Source organism: Cajanus cajan, chromosome 10, assembly GCF_000230855.2.
Source record: "Cajanus cajan strain Asha chromosome 10, NIPB_CcT2T_4, whole genome shotgun sequence".
Taxonomy (NCBI): Eukaryota; Viridiplantae; Streptophyta; class Magnoliopsida; order Fabales; family Fabaceae; genus Cajanus; species Cajanus cajan.
The window spans coordinates 34,396,823-34,413,113 of record NC_138526.1 but is presented as its reverse complement, the minus strand read 5'-3'; the positions used below and the strand labels follow the sequence as shown (position 1 = coordinate 34,413,113).

Below are 16,291 nucleotides of genomic sequence, written 5' to 3'. Positions count from 1 at the left end.
CAAGTATAGAAAATCAGTTTAGTACAAAATAGACAGTTAAAATCAGGAATTATTGAATCACGATGTGTGACTCAATGATTCTTAAACAAGTACTAGCCGTATCTCAAATAGCATATAATAAAGACTCACTGTCAATCTTTGAAAATCAAATTAACTATTGAATTAAATTAAAAAGCCCTTATTTAGATCTGATTAAATTTTTCCTAATCAAAATTATGCAACATTCGATTACAATAATTACACCCACATGTACAAATTTTAACAATGATGTAAAAATTATTGTTAATTTGGGGGAATTTTTATTTTCCCAATTTCCAAGTCTCTTACCACTGACATTGTAATATTCGGAGCAAAGCACTGTCACGGCTCTGTCACATCACATGTCTCAGATCAAAAAAGTTAAAATATTATAATAATTATTTTTAGTGACAATTCAAAATTCGCCAATTCTGACCAACAATTATGCTCTTATTAATGCATCACCCGTACACGTGGCATCCGCGACAAATCATTGGGAACATCATCGGAGTGGGTCCCACTTATTGATCTGAGGGTGGAGAGTGGGGCACTGTGATCAACGTGTGACGTTGCGCCACGTGAGAGGTCCTGATGGAGCATGGTGCAGAGCAGGGACAGGGTGGTGGTGCCCAAAACGTTAAAGAAAAGGGGTGGCCAAGTTGTGAAGTGAAGAAGAAGGTGTGTTGAGGAGGGAATCAAGGAATCTTTTGAAGGGTGAAGAGAGTAAAGAGGTGAAGTGTTGGTGGGTTTTGCTCAGATTTCTTCTCTGTGTTGAGGGTATGTTCAAAGTTTTCAACTTGCATTGTTTGTTTGGTGTTGTTGATTTGTTGCACTTGAATCTCAGATTAAGAAAGGAAAAAAAAAATGCCTTATCTTTTCTGTCTTGTTAAACTTGGAAATTTTTTGTTTATTTTTCAGCTATTATGTGGAACCAGAGAGTTTTTTTTTTTGTTTTTTTTTTAAATTTTTTTATACGGGTTGAAATTTGTCTATTTAGAAAGGAAAAATAAAAATTAGGGTGGTTCAGTGCTTTCATTTGGTGGAAGCATCTTTTTAGGTGGAGGACTTTGTCCCATTGTCTCTATGCAACTGTGGAATGAGGTTGTTCACTTGTTAGGTTGTGTTTTTCCTGAAATGGGTGTTTGTTGAATATAAAATTGGGGCAGTGGGCACACAAAGGTAACTAACTGGTAAGGGTTTTTTTTTTTTATATGCTCATTGCTTTGTTCTGTGCCATCATTGCTCTTTGACTGTTGACATCTTTGTGTGTATCAGTGAAATGGTATTTAATAAGAGCATTTTTTTTTTGCCTTGTTTTGTTGAACTGGATGATGAACATGACAACTATGTCCGTGGCTGCAGAATTTCCTGTCAAACTTGAAAGCAATTGTCCTGTATTTATTCTTGAAATTATTTGTTTTCCCTCTTCTACCAGTAAAATTAAAGTTTTAAGGAAACTATGCTGGCAGTACTCTTAAGATAAACTAGATTGGGAATTCTTTGTTGAATCAGTTATCTTTTTGCTGTAAAACATTGAGCAAGCATGGATTACATTACATTAGGTTATGTTGTTACACAGGTACGGGATTAGGTTCCTGAGACAAGGATAGGTTAACACTTGCCACTGTTTATTTTTTTGGAACTAAATAAACTAATATAATTAATTTAAAGTAGGATAAGTTGTAGTAATAATGTCTAAGATAAGGTGTTTGGGTGATAATTGTGAATATAGCTCATTTCATAAGTAAATCTGTAAATGTCTCAAGTGCGTGCTGAAATTCGTAGAATAATGTACTTGATTTGTTATTGGGGAACCTCAGACCATGAAATTTAGGTAGATGATACCTGACAGGTTTGAATGGTGGGGGCATAGGTTATGCTGCACTTTATGTTGCTGTTTACACAGATGCTGTTTATTTGGACTTTTAGGGATGATATTCTGATTAGTGATTTGGGAGGAAACTGGACATGAGTATGCTTGTGGGGATATGCTCGAACCGCGGGAATCTGATATACCTGTCCTGTTTCTGGTCCTGGTTGTGCTTCCCTTGGTGGCTTACATCTTACTTGGAAAATGGAGTGAAACTTCTAAGAAGAGAGATAGGATAAATTTGCTTGCCCATTTGGCTGCTGAAGAAGCTCTGAGAGCTGAAGAAATGGCTGTGGCCGAAGTAATTCCTCCAGTGTCTTCTTCAAAAAATGAACATCATGAGTGTGCTAGGTGCTCTGCTCCGGCCAAAACTCGCTGCTCCAGATGCAAATCTGTTAGATATTGGTAATTCCTTTGACTTACTTTAGCGGCAAATCTATTTTCATTTGCCCCTTTTGATTTCTTAAATAGATTGTGTGGAAGCATGCTTTAAATACTTATCACAATATCTGCCTTGGAAATAAGGTTAAAAGCCTGCTAGTTGGATTTAAGCCAAATGAAAAATACACTACCTTAGGAGTTGTGCTCAATTAGTTCTCAGATAGGTAATAATTACACTCAGTTTTCTATAATTGCTTTGAAATAAACCCATGGCTTTGAAAATTAATTCTTGGCCAGTAAAATGTGCTAGTTTTTCAATTGGTTGTTGTGTTGGCAATTTTCTTATTTTGTGCCTTTGTTGGAACAACCATTTATGTTTGATTTCTCCATGACATTTTGCTTAAGAGTTTTCAAGGGTTTATAATTAATGGAAATGAAATGGAACTTCTTAATCTTGTGTTCCTATTGGGATGAGAGAAGAAGAGGGGATGCAGGTTATTTGTAACCTATATTAAGTCTTTTATTAATTTTCTCCTGTAACATGATTGTTGGGGAAAATATTGTATTTGACCTAAAGATTATTTCTCAAAATCTGAGCTGTAAGTGGTTTGCAGCTCTGGAAATTGTCAAATAATCCATTGGAGGCTAATTCACAAGCAGGAATGCCAGCAACTGGAAACTCATAAATCAAGCTCATTTCCTCTGGCTGTTTCACTTGAGGAATTTAGTCATGGGAGTTGCTTTTATGAAAATTTGAACAACCAGTTCGCAGGTCCGACATTGAAGCAGACTTTAAGGGAGAGTGCACCTTTGGACAATTTGGTTCATCCCTTGTCAGGCACTGCGGTTCCTGCTACAGCTGATTTTTCCCCATTTAATAATTTTCAACCTTCTACTTTTGAAAGACCTTCCCATAAATACAACAGAGAAACACGGAGAAGAGATAATGGGTCTATATATGAATCTTCTATTGAATCTTCTGATTATAAAGCTACCTGTTCTCCCTCTTCAAGTGTTGTATCGAAGGAGGCATTTATGAGACAGAAGGTTTACTTGTTTTACTTTGATATCCAATTAGCATTCATTTTATAAACTAATCAAATACTATATCTCTGATCATGATGCTTAACTGTTGCTGCAGTCAAGAAATAACAATGATTCTGTGTTGGAGGAAGAAATTTCTAATGTGAATTCTGGTGGCTTTGGAGTTTATATTAACAAACATGATGCATCAAGAAATACAACCCTTGAGGATGACAACCATGAAAGTCAATATGGAAATGCATTTGTAACAAGAAACAAATATGGACGCCCAAGTGTGTCAAGTGCTGCAAACAATGATAACAGTGTAGATGAATTTGAAACAGACATAACCACTAAAAATGTAAATGTAATCAAAGGGGGAACTTATCATTCTGATGAAGCAGCGCAATACAAACGCTCTTCTGAAACAACAATCAAAGGAGGCATGAAAGCTAAAAAGATATTACATCCTCCCAAGACCAAATCTTCTAAATCACCAAAGTCAACATCAAAGACATCAGCAGACTTTTGTTGTTCAGAAATGGAGAAGAAAGGGAAAATTCCAGATGAACCAAGTTAGTATTTAAGATAACTTTTACCCATATTTGTTGTTTCAATGTCAATGTTTCCTATAATTTGAGTTCAGTTTTGATTCTATGTTAAAGTATTGTCCCTTAGTAACTAGAATTCTTTTGAAAATACAAATCTATGTTAATCATGCAGAAGTTGCTGGAATCAGTGATACCATCCCTTTACATTGCAATGGTAGCAATGTGGCTGCAAGCACTGGATTTATGAAAATGATGGGATTGAGAAAATCAACAAAACTTGCTCCTCTAGCCTCTACAGAAGGCATTGATGTAAAGTACAAGAAGGTGAAGAAGATAAAGGTTAGATTTGTATAATTCCCTCCATTCTCCTACTTGAAACAGTTTTCTATAGCCACAAGTTAGAAACTAATGCCCTTACTAATTGGTGTTTTGATCATGTCTCAGATGTTGTTTCCTTATGATGAATTTGTAAAGATTTTTCAGAGTGATGTCTTTGGCATATGCCCCAGGGGCCTTTTAAATTGTGGGAACAGGTAATACTAGAATAATATATAAAAAAAACTTTATAAGTGTGATAAAAATAGAAAGAATGTTGAATATTTTATAGATATAGTAATTTGTCAAGTTGTGCTGTAGCTTATGCAACACGTAGCATATTATTATTATTATGGGGGAGGTTTCCCCATTTCAAGGTTACTTCTGCATGTGGACTGTCTCAATTGAACTTTTGTTTTTCATCTTGCTTGAATTTGCAAACATGAGCCCTGATTCACTTGAAGATAAAGTTTTGGGGAAATCTACTTATGGTTAATTTCTTGGTGTATTTTGGATTATTGTTAATTTCTTTTTCATCTCTTTTTTATTTTTTGCAGTTGCTATGCCAATGCCGTCTTGCAGTGCTTAACTTCTACAAAGCCTCTAGTTGTCTATTTGCTTTATAGATCACACTCAAAAGCCTGTATTTACATTCTCTCTATCTTTTCACTAAGACAAGAATGTCATGACTCAACTTGCTTTCAAGACATGTTTTTTCAAACATTGTCTTATTTTTCATTGAATGCCAGGTTGTGCTAAAGATTGGTGTCTCATGTGTGAGTTAGAGCAGCACATAATGATTTTAAGAGAAAATGGGGCTCCTCTATCTCCTAGTAGGATACTTTGGCATATGCGGAGCATTAACTGCCACATGGGTGAAGGAAGTCAGGAAGATGCCCATGAATTTTTAAGGTCTTTTGATATTGTCTTGCCTAAGTTTCTAGAATTATTAATTAATGCTGATACTATATTTCCCTCTCTTAACACACACTATTTTCCTTTATATTTAGTTTGATGTTTCTATACTGAAATTTTCATGTACTTGTTTTCAATCTGTGCTTAGTCAACGGTAAATTAAATGTGTTGTTTATATAGGCTTCTAATTGCATCAATGCAATCTATATGCTTGGAGGGACTTGGTGGTGAGAAAAAGGTTGATCCTAGACTACAAGAAACAACTTTCATACAACATACTTTTGGTGGTCGTCTGCAATCCAAGGTGTGTATTCCTTGTTTGATTTCCTTTTCTCTTATGTCTTTCTTTTGTTCCTCTGGCTCAAAGTCTTAGACAACAGTGATCTTGATTTTATTTTGTTTGATGGCTTAGTAGAATTTAACGTTTACAGGTTAAGTGTTTGAATTGTAATCATGAGTCAGAAAGGTATGAGAACATTATGGACTTGACGTTGGAGATTTTGGGTTGGGTTGAGTCACTGGAAGATGCACTGACTCAGTTTACATCCCCTGAAGATTTGGATGGAGAAAATATGTACAGATGTGGAAGGTCTGATGATCTGATGTGTTTCTATTATTTGTTACAATTATGTAGTTTAGTTGGTTTAGTAAAAAATAAAAGGAAATGAGGAAAAGGGAAACAACAAAGGGCATTGTTAGATTTTTCACTTCCAATTTAAGAGACTCTCACCTCTACATTTTGAACCAGGTGCACAACATATGTTCGAGCTAGAAAGCAGCTAAGCATACATGAGGCTCCTAACATCTTGACTATAGTTTTGAAGAGATTTCAGGTATCTCATTCATAGCTCTTGTAAGGTTGTTCTCTATGGGTTTTCATCATCTGTTTGGGAAGCTTGACTTCATTGTTTGTCTTGCTAGTCTTATTGCTACTTATAACTTGGTTGGTGTTATAGTTATTGACTTTCTAGATTAAGGTTGTTTGAGCAAGACACAAATTGACCTATAAAAACTTAACATGGTTATTGATGTTGTGCATACTTTGATGGGTAATAATACTCTAATATGGGATTCCGATATTCTATGGCAATAACGACTTCTATAGGAAAAAAATTATGGAATTGGCTGCTTGTTATTTGGGTGAGCAAGTGGGTTTGACCACTTTCTAGAGTCCCTTTTCAAAATAAGTTTTAAAGGGTATGGAAGAAGAAAAGAGGTTAGGGATCCGTGGAATTGTGTAATGTTTGCATTCTTTGGTGCATATAGTTAGAGAGGAATGGTTGAATTTTTGAGGTGTTTTGGCATTATTAAAATTGTCATGGGATAGATTAAGGTGCTTGACTTCACTTGAGTGAGTAGCTCATGGTCTTTTAAAGGGTTTCCCTTTTGGATTTGTAGACTCGAGACTGGCATTATTATCACCCATGCTATGTATGGATAATTGGATATAGTCTAAAAGACATTGGTTATTTGATTTTTATATTTATTTTTGGTCAAAATCTTAATATGATGTCATTATTTGTGTGTGTTTATTATTGAATATTGAAGATAAAATACTATTATGATTGTTCTAAGATTTAAGTTTGTCTTTAGCATCTAAAATATGATGTCTTTTGGAATAAGTCCTTTAACTTAAAAAATTTTCTTTTCTACTCCATATATTTATTTTTAAAAAAGTGTCTTATTAGTCCCTTACCAAGGTGTTTTTAGGGAATAAGTAGATAATTTTTATATTTCTTAACCATTACAAACAAACAAAATGTGAAGAGATTAATAAAAATAATATTTTCAGATATTAAAAACATATTTATTTCTTTTTTTAATACTTATTTTTATTTCAAATTTTATAACAATCTGAAAAAAAAAATCAATTTTCTCACCTAATTTGGAGAAAGTCTTTTATTTTTTTCGTGTAAGAAATGGAACTAGAAAGCAAAAAGACAATGAATAGTGGCATACAGCAGTCTACTGAAGGGGCCTGGAACTTCTAATTTGCAATGTTTATTATAGATAGATTAAGCTACAATTATCTATTGTTATTTTTTAGTTTGTTTTTGTTAGTTCTTTATAATTTTCTTTTATAGTAGTTTTCTGGAGAATGGCTTATCCCCATCTTTATTATTATCTTCTTTCTTAATGAATTTCCTTTTCCATATGTACAAAAAATCTGCAAGTAAATGTTACTGATAAATAATTCTAGAGATGAAAATTTTCACATTAATTTGGCCATTACCAACATATTGTGAGATTAGTTGGTTTCAGAACTTCATCGTTGAGTTCCTTGAAACTATCAGTGTTAAATTATCTAATATTTGTAGTTGTTCATCTCATAATTGTTGTATTTGGATCTTATACTTTTGTGTTCCTGATAATGATTAAAATTTCTTAACTTTTTATATGTTGACTCTATGGAATATCTTATTTTTGGTTCTGTATCATCAGGAAGGAAGATATGGGAAAATTAACAAGTGCATAACTTTTCCTGAAATGTTGGATATGATTCCTTTCATGACTGGGACGGGTGATATTCCACCACTTTACATGCTTTATGCTGTTGTTGTGCACCTGGACACACTAAATGCATCTTTCTCTGGACACTATGTTTCATACGTGAAAGATCTGCAAGGCAATTGGCACAGGATAGATGATACTGAGGTAAGGATATTGCCTTGTTTGCAATATTTGCATGTAATTGGTAATTTAATGTGTAGTGTTACCTTCTAAATTTGGGCTTTTATTAATACTTTGTCTTCAATTTTGTGTCTGAAAAGATTCCTAACTTCTCAATTTCAAATTACAAATCATGTCATGTTGCCACTGCAGGGTCTGATTCTATGGTAGAGTGTATTTTTATAGCTGCTTACTTTTCTCTTTTATCATAGACTGATTGAATTGTCATGGATATGGACTTAGAGACTATGGATTTTTAGCTGTATCTGGGAAATGAACAAACTGCAGATGTGTATTTTTAGTTTTACTATTTATGTTTCATAATACTAATTACTCAAATGTTTATGATGTCATTAGATTTTAAATTCTGATATTCTTTTTCCATTTAACAGGTTCAGCCGGTGCTAATTAATCAGGTCATGTCAGAAGGCGCATATATCTTATTCTATATGAGGTAGAGATTTAGTTGCTGTCACACTCGTTGACAATTTCTTTTCTTTATCCGAGTACACATTGGTACTAAATTTTCTCATAACAGCATACTTGGTTCTGTTGTTGTATTTATATAAGTGTTACATTTTGGGGGAAATTACCCTCCTTTGTCAAGAAAAAAAGAAAAACTAAAATCAAACTAAAGATGAAAGTGCTAAGGTGGGCATTAATTTATGTGGAATGTTGTCACTTTATCTTTGTTGCTTCCATTAAATTTATCTATTAAAAGCTACTCGGATATAACAGAGGGCTAGAAAGTAAAATAGACTGATCATATTCGGAATATCTGTTTTAATTTCTCATAAGAATACATATTGTAAATGATCCTATTTATGGAATCGATAAATTGTAATCATGGTTCATCCTTTATGAATGTCAATGCATCTTTCTTTTATTGCATGCTGTATTTTACTATTTATGCTTTCTTCTGGCTTTAAAACTGTTGAATTGTTGATAGATCTTGTCCCCGTCCTCCGGTAGAACATGCATTGAAAGCCATGCAGCAGTCAGTATATGATTCTTCAAAGCACAATCCAATGGAAATGCAGAAGCCTAATAAACCAGTACACAGCAGGCATGGCAATCAATTTTGTGTCCCAGAGGCACCACCCCATGCCAGGCCAGAAATCGCCACTCACATCATCGACACCACTAATGGCTTCCTCAAAAAAAGCACCAATAGGAATGCCCTACCAGTGACACAAACTTATGCCGAAAATGTCAGGAGCGAGTTTTCGGATGCCACATCAAGTGATTGGTCCCTCTTCACAAGCTCAGATGAGGCCTCTTTCACAACTGAGAGCACCAGGGACTCCTTCAGCACTGTAGACTATGGTGATTCATGCAACATGGATCCAATTTCATCTATCTTCAATTACACCCCAGAAAAGTCCTACTTGAAGTTTTCACATAGTAGGCCAGTTACCAGGGTGTTCCATGAAAAGGGTCATGTTGAACAAGTACAGAGAATTGATCACTCTAAAAGGGTCACAAATTCTTCAAATGAACATTCACCAAATGGGAATTGTGGCATGTATGTACAATATGGGAGTAATCCTGTGTGTGGTATTACCCGGACTTCTTTCTAGTCAGTGTGAATTTTAGTCTTTGGGGAATCCTAACTGGTTGAACTGATTATTAGATGCAGTGTAGGTGCTGTGCCTCAAAGTTTTCAATATTTAGTTGATTGAGGCATATAGTTCTTTCAAGCACAGATGTATTTTATTTTTATTTTTATTGATAATTGTAAAGATGACGGCATCGTTCCTTTGGCTATCTATTAATCCATCAAGTCTTTTCCTAGTGGCATCATTGTTCCATTTCATTGAGATTTGAGACTATTTTTAAACTTGTGTTGGTTGTTTCCGGGGACCATGCTCATTAGGCATGTTAATGTGCAATTGAAGGCATTATAATAATATTCAAAACATATTGGGAATACTTGTATTATTATTTAACTCAAACACATTCTTGATAGCTTCACTTAACGAGAAATTCTTGTACTATCTACACAAGTGTAGTCACACCATACAATAATGTGTACTATCATAATTTAAACAATCATAGAAGGTTGTCATACTTTACATTTAATTCGACAATATGGCTGACTGGTTAAGATTCCGGAACTCGTGTTAATAAGATATGCACCTCTTGAAGTTGACCAAGGCAAAGAAATTTGTCTCATTAACCAATGGTTTCATATACTCTCCGGACTTATATTAAAGCAAAAAATATTTAAAACTTTTAAATTTAGATATAAGTAAATTTTAATTAAGTTAACTTTATTTAAGATTTTCAATTCAAAAATATTTTTAAGATAATGAATGAAAGCATTATCTATAATAAATGTGATTAAGAATATTTTAATAATGTAGTGTATATTTTATATGAAAATCAAATGCATTTAAGTATTTTTCTTAATATTGTGAAATTGAGTTTTTTTTCTTATATATGTGTAAAGGGAGTACTAACAAACATGACACCTTGATGTCCTTTTTGACAAAGTATTTTATGTTTAATTGCACTTTTGTAATCTATATTTCATGATTTTGTGAATTTTGTTATATAACTTTTGAAATTGTATATTTTGTCATCTAATGTTCAAAACTTCACACATTTTATCACATCATTAATTAACCATTTGACATTATTAGTTAATTGTTAATTGCAAATGTTACATGTTGATTGTTCACATATCATATTGACTACTAATGTGAATTATTAATGTGAAAATATTGGTGAGACTGTAACAATTTTAGAGATGTTGAATTAGAAAATAGAATACTTTGTGAAGTTCTTAAATAATAAATAATAAAATGCGTGATGTGTACATATGAAGTTCATTCCATTTAAGAACTTCATTTAGGGTGTTGGGTTGGAGATGCACTTAAAAAAGTGATCACACCTCTCAATCGTATGTAAACACCATTCCAACAAAGATACAAGCCAAATAAGATATGACACTAATCAATGCGTAAAATCTTTGCAGAATTCTTAGATACACATTAATTATGATTTAAAGTCCTATATCAATTCATAAAGAGTTCTATGCTTTTCCATTAAAAAGTGTTCAAAAATCAAAATGACCTTGATAGTGTATTAGGATTGCTGATTGAAATCCCAAAACCATTGTTAAGAAAAAAACAAGGAACAAGCTTTTGGCAAATGCATGAACTTAAACTGAAATCTAAACACACTATAAAACTAGCGATGCAAAGTATTATTCAATCAAAGACCATATGGCTAAAGCAAATCTTCAACACTTTATTTTATCAATATCAGATGCTCTAACCCTCAAACTGTGATCTGCTCATAGCTTTCTTGTAGAAAGTTTACAAGCTATATAAAATGGTGAAAACAGTTCTTGTCCTCTCACACATTTCACATTGCATGCCTCTCACTTTCCATGTCAAACAAGAACCATATCTCGTTCACCCTATGATCATATTCAAGAGGGTCATTATATTGTGCCACAGTGTAAACAGAAGCACGACCATCTTTGTGGCTTTTGTCAATGGCACGAGACCAACTAGTGCCTGCAATTCTAGCTCTCAATGCAGCAGCTTCCACACCAACGTTTGAATCATTTACATATCCACCAAATTGTCTTGCTGCTACATACACACTGTTCCATCTTTGGACATGGAGACCCTTTGCAGGAGGAGGGTTTGCTTGGTTCTCTTTTGGCACAAAGAAACTGACAACAAAGGAGGATTCACAAAAGGGTCCATCACCAGGTGAAACTTCTGTGATCACAGGTGCTGTCATCTCAATTTTTTGCTTGTAGTTGTTCTTGCCCTGAATGTAATCAAATAGCCTGCAAGTAAAAGCAAATGGGGTACTCAGCACAATTAAGAGTCAGATATAAGTTTAGAAATGATTTTGAAAACTTTTCTACCAAAAAAATATTCTTTATTTTCAATATAGAAACACTCAAAAGTGTTTTTACCTTATATACAAACAGGCTCTAAATCAAACACCATAGGCACTTACGGAAAACATTTTGCAATGTACAAAAACTTGAGAATATAGTTTATTGAATAAAGATTAACCACCTACAGTAAAATGTTTTTCTTATAAAATTAATTATGTGATAAGTTGTATTTGAAAATGAGTTATGGCTAAAGCTAAAAACTTCCAAACTTGTGTGTTTTAATTAAAATAATCCAAAAGAGAGGAGTTCCTATAAGGTTAAAAGTTAGATGTATCATTTGTATATTTTTGGCTATTTTTTTAATTAGAATCGAAGTTTCTTAACATGATAGACAATTAATTCTATAGTAAAGACTTGCATTAAATGTAAAATAGATTAATGTAGTGAAATTCCAAATTCTAACAAGAGACTAGAGATGTATTTAAATTACGACCTTTTATAATTATTGAGTCTCTATTACTCTATTGCCACTCCTATTTTAAATAATTTTTATATAAAATACCCTTCTTTTTCTTTGTCACTAGCTAATAATTTAAGGAAAAATAAAATGAAATTCAGTTAAATGAGTGGTAATAGATATCCTGGGTGACAATAGCCACTTGATGAACACAAAGGAGAGCCAGTCAAAGAATGTTACTTATACACACAATCACTGAACATAGCAGAAAAAACCTCAGAAATTATTGTAAACTAGTTGAAGGGAAAGAAACATGTATACCTCCTAAAGCCAGTTCTCGTGGCTTGAACAAGAGAAATGTTTTGAATGGGAGAAGTTGACATCCAGAGAGTAGAATTATGATAGTGGCGGATTTCATAGCCATGACCAACTTCAATGACATCATGGGTGGGACACTCTATGCGCTTGCATGTTGGAGGAATTGACCCTCTCACTCTCACACTCAACACTGAAACTAAGAGAAGGAAACTCAAGAGGAAAGAGAGCTTGAGTGTGATGATGGTGGTTCTAGAAGCCATGGCTAGAGTTGCTCAATGCTGCAGATGCATCGTGTTAAAATTATTACTGTCTCATCATGTGGCTAGAAAGCAACAACGTTTGATGTTCACACATTTACAATATAATGTTTCCATAACCCTCCTTTTTATATTTGTTTTAGACTTAAATAATTTCAAGTCTATGTAAAATAAGAGTTTTTTCTTTTCTTTTATGTTAGTCATTTTAAAATTTATTTTTGCATTTCGTCTTTGTAATTTTTTTTGTTTTATTTTAATTCTTATCATTTGATTTACGTACCGTTAAAGTGAGTAGTAACATACAAACATGAAATAATAAAAAAAAAAATACTTAATGTAATATAACTATAAGTGACATGAGTGTGACATAAAAAGGAAGTTAATGTAGTTTTTTTCATTCATCTTTTAATTTCTTTATTATTTCATATTCATGTGTTATAATTTATTTTACCAACTTTACTTTATTTTATGTTTAATTTTTTCTACTTATGTCTTATATTTATTTTTTGAACTTGTAAGAGTAATTATGTCATTATATGACTTTTATGAAGTTAATGTTTTTTTTTATAAATTATTGTATTAGTCATCAATGCATTTGTTATATTTATTTATTTTATATTTTGTATTAGTGTATTTATTATATTTAAAGATTTAAATTTTATAAACTTGACTCAAATAAATATTTAATTCCTATAAATTAATTTCATTTTAACCTTTTAATTTTAGTTATTTTTATTTTGTTTCTCTCAAATTTTTTTAATTTTTTTTAGTCCTTTTAAAATTTTGTTTTTGTTTAGGTTCTTTCCTATTTTTATTTTTATAATTTTCTCACCTTATTATTTTGGTCTTTGTGATTTTTTTTATTCTTTTCCGTTGGATTTAATGGTTATGGTAAGGACAACAATAAAATAATTTTTTTTTTGCATGTATGAAAATGATTTTCTTTTAAAAGGACTAAAACTAAAATCATCCTCTTTTACATGGATTAAAAGGATATTTAAGTCTACTTTTTAATATGCAAACAACTCATCGATTCAAGTAGAATTAAATTGAACTCTTAAATTAAAGTTTTAGGTAAAGATGTAAGTAGGAGAAGAGATTATACTAAAATTAATGACCAAGTAGAAATTAATCATCGATCAATACTTTCCTCTAACAACATAATTATAAAAAGAAATATATTTTAAAGTGAGAGCTATTAAATTGTAGATTTGGGTACTTTATACTAAATAAGAATAGTTTTATTTAATTAGAAAAATCAATCTTATATATTAAATACGAATCTTTATCTTGTGAAAAGTATTTTTAAGATTTTTTTTTTCAACGAAAAAGTTTGGATAAACTTTTTTAATTCCTTTTCTAATTCGATTTATATTTTTCATAATTTTTTTTATAAATTAAATATTAATAATTTAAAATAAATTTTCAATAAATAAATTTTTGGTTATCATAAAAATTACTTATCATAAATCTAAAATATAATTTATATATTTAAAAATATTTATGTATACTAATTTTAAATATAATTTATATATATAAATATAATATTTTTTATATAAATTTTAATTATATAATAAACATGCATCTATATTATACAGAGAAAAATACTGGTCAATAATTAATGCTCAAACATATCCAATGTTGATTTTCTTATGAACAGCCGATATTATAATATTATTTATTTTACACTCTAAAATGAGTTCCTCATATTCACCTCATATTCACATCATAATTTTAATTTATAATTTGATATGATTTAAATGAAATTCATCTAATAACAAAAACAGTGTTTAAAAAATGTAATGTTAATGTTTCACTTGTTTATGGACCTTTCTGAAAATATTTGCACGAATTGATTTTTCATTCTTCGACATTTTTTTTTTGTATTTGAGTTGATAAAAATAGATATGTGGGTCAAAGTCCGAATTGTGAAGGCCCGAGGATATGTATTAGGTTAAACCTAATTCTTACAAAAAGGCCTTCAAAGAATTTAATGGGCTTGGTATATTGATTGGTTCCAAGAGTATGACTAAGGATTACATGAATTTGAGGGCTACATTAAATAGTAACTACATTTGTTTATTGCATGAGATAATAATGTGTGTATTTGGTTTATCATAAAGAGACTTTTACTCATTATAATGAGCAAAATGTAAAAGTAACTATTTTGTCTCATTAGGTTAATTTAACATAAGTTACATTAAATTCAACTCATTCCAAACACACTCTACTTAATTGGATATGTATTACATCACTTTAAATATTTTGTTTGGAGGAGAAAGAGGAATAAAAGAGAATGAGAGAGAATATATGAAAATTAATTTGATAAAAAAAAAGATAGGTAAGAAACCAAGTAAAATAGAAAAAAAAAATTATAATTATTTGATAGGATAAAATTAGATAAAATAGTATAGTAAAGTTGATATTTATGATTAGTATTTTATCCTTTTTATAATATATTTACAAATTCAATTATAATTTGATGCTATGATATATGATTGAGTCATAGGGACTATTTTGTTATCAACCAACTTTTATGTTTTAAAATTCTTCGCATACCAAAAGTTAAGAATTTTAGCGAGACATATCTATTTCCACAATAATCATCTCACTTGAGGCTCCCAAACACAGTTGATTTTTTTTTTTTTTTAATATTTAAATTTTCGACAGTTTTCTCTTCCTGCACTCTATTATAATTTCATGGTAATTCATCACTCTCAAACACATCGTAAGTCTCAGATAGGCTAGGAGGGATCAAGGAATCTTTTAGCAATTAGTTTCAATTTTCAAGTATGATAATAATATTTGAAGATTTAATTTGTTGGTGTTAACATGACATCAAAGGATTCAGTTTTGCTTTCTTATTTTGCAGGTCTACTAAGGAATAATGTGTAGTAGCTAAAGATGAGCCATGTCACGCCATTTTGTACTCAATATGAGAAATAAAATAAAATGAAGAACACTAGTCAAAGTTCATGTGCTCAAGTACTCTACAAGATCTCAGTGAGAAAGATATTGTACGGTTAAGAATATTTACTGGGGACAACTTAAACAAAGTGATTGAGTGAAAACCAGCAAAAGGGTTTCAAGTTAGTGCAATCACAGGAAAAGCTAGGTGATTTTGGATAAAGTTAAGGGTATCTTTTATAAAATTATTCTCTTCATGATTCTCAGTTATAGATGAGATTATCGTAATCATATTCATTGGTCTTGTATAATAGCTCTAAAAAATTAAAATAGAGGTTGGGTATTCCAATCCTATAAAGGTGGCTAGCAAATTGTGAGGGAGTGGGGCTTTGCCTTTGATGGGAATTTGTCGGTCTATAATACATGTTTATAATTTGATATCCTAGACTCAAAATCTCACTACAAGAAAATTACCATATCGTGATATATTATACAATGATATAAAAATTATCACTAAAAATTATTTTTATTTACACAATAAATATAATATATGTCAGTATATTGTTAAAAAGTATAAGTATAGATTATAGTGACACACAAAATATGTTATTAAATCTTATTTAAAATTAATACTAAAATTGTGTGTAACTATATGTCAAATAGATATATACTTACATATATTATACTTATAGTGACACTTTTGTCACTATATGTAACATTTCTTATAGTGTGTTTAATGGTGTC

The 16,291-nt window shown here is 31.4% G+C and overlaps 2 protein-coding genes across 4 annotated transcripts; one reads left to right on the top strand and one right to left on the bottom strand.

Moving 5' to 3' along the window:
- The first annotated feature begins 550 nt into the window (after positions 1-550).
- Positions 551-9,543, top strand: UBP15 (ubiquitin-specific protease 15). Of its 3 annotated transcripts, none has more exons than XM_029274441.2 (14): positions 551-795; positions 1,871-2,293; positions 2,884-3,316; positions 3,411-3,867; positions 4,016-4,182; positions 4,288-4,376; positions 4,716-4,801; positions 4,908-5,070; positions 5,254-5,377; positions 5,505-5,662; positions 5,822-5,906; positions 7,516-7,728; positions 8,136-8,197; positions 8,693-9,543. In XM_029274441.2, the coding sequence occupies exons 2-14, from the start codon at positions 2,007-2,009 to the stop codon at positions 9,321-9,323; spliced, it is 2,955 nt and encodes a 984-aa protein (XP_029130274.1). In that variant the 5' UTR covers positions 551-795; positions 1,871-2,006; the 3' UTR covers positions 9,324-9,543. The 3 variants fall into 3 exon arrangements, with proteins under 3 accessions (XP_029130274.1, XP_020233591.1, XP_020233592.1); XM_020378002.3 differs by having other exon boundaries at positions 553-795; positions 1,948-2,293; XM_020378003.3 differs by lacking the exon at positions 551-795 and adding an exon at positions 834-1,208 and having other exon boundaries at positions 1,948-2,293.
- Positions 9,544-10,978: 1,435 nt separating this feature from the next.
- LOC109813762 (uncharacterized) lies at positions 10,979-12,732 on the bottom strand. Its single transcript, XM_020378016.3, has 2 exons — positions 12,387-12,732; positions 10,979-11,551 (listed from the first exon to the last, which is right to left on the bottom strand). The coding sequence occupies exons 1-2, from the start codon at positions 12,641-12,643 to the stop codon at positions 11,116-11,118; spliced, it is 693 nt and encodes a 230-aa protein (XP_020233605.1). The 5' UTR covers positions 12,644-12,732; the 3' UTR covers positions 10,979-11,115.
- Positions 12,733-16,291: the final 3,559 nt, after the last annotated feature.

What these genes read in the sequence shown, in the direction of transcription:
- LOC109813762 (XM_020378016.3), bottom strand. Translation starts at nt 12,643, where the DNA reads ATGGCTTCTAGAACCACCATCATCACACTCAAGCTCTCTTTCCTCTTG. An exon ending in ACGAGAACTGGCTTTAGGAG is followed by an intron (nt 11,552 to 12,386) that starts GTATACATGTTT and finishes TTTTACTTGCAG; the next exon opens with GCTATTTGATTACATTCAGG.
- UBP15 (XM_029274441.2), top strand. Translation starts at nt 2,007, where the DNA reads ATGCTCGAACCGCGGGAATCTGATATACCTGTCCTGTTTCTGGTCCTG. An exon ending in CTTTTAAATTGTGGGAACAG is followed by an intron (nt 4,377 to 4,715) that starts GTAATACTAGAA and finishes TATTTTTTGCAG; the next exon opens with TTGCTATGCCAATGCCGTCT. An exon ending in ACAGGATAGATGATACTGAG is followed by an intron (nt 7,729 to 8,135) that starts GTAAGGATATTG and finishes TCCATTTAACAG; the next exon opens with GTTCAGCCGGTGCTAATTAA.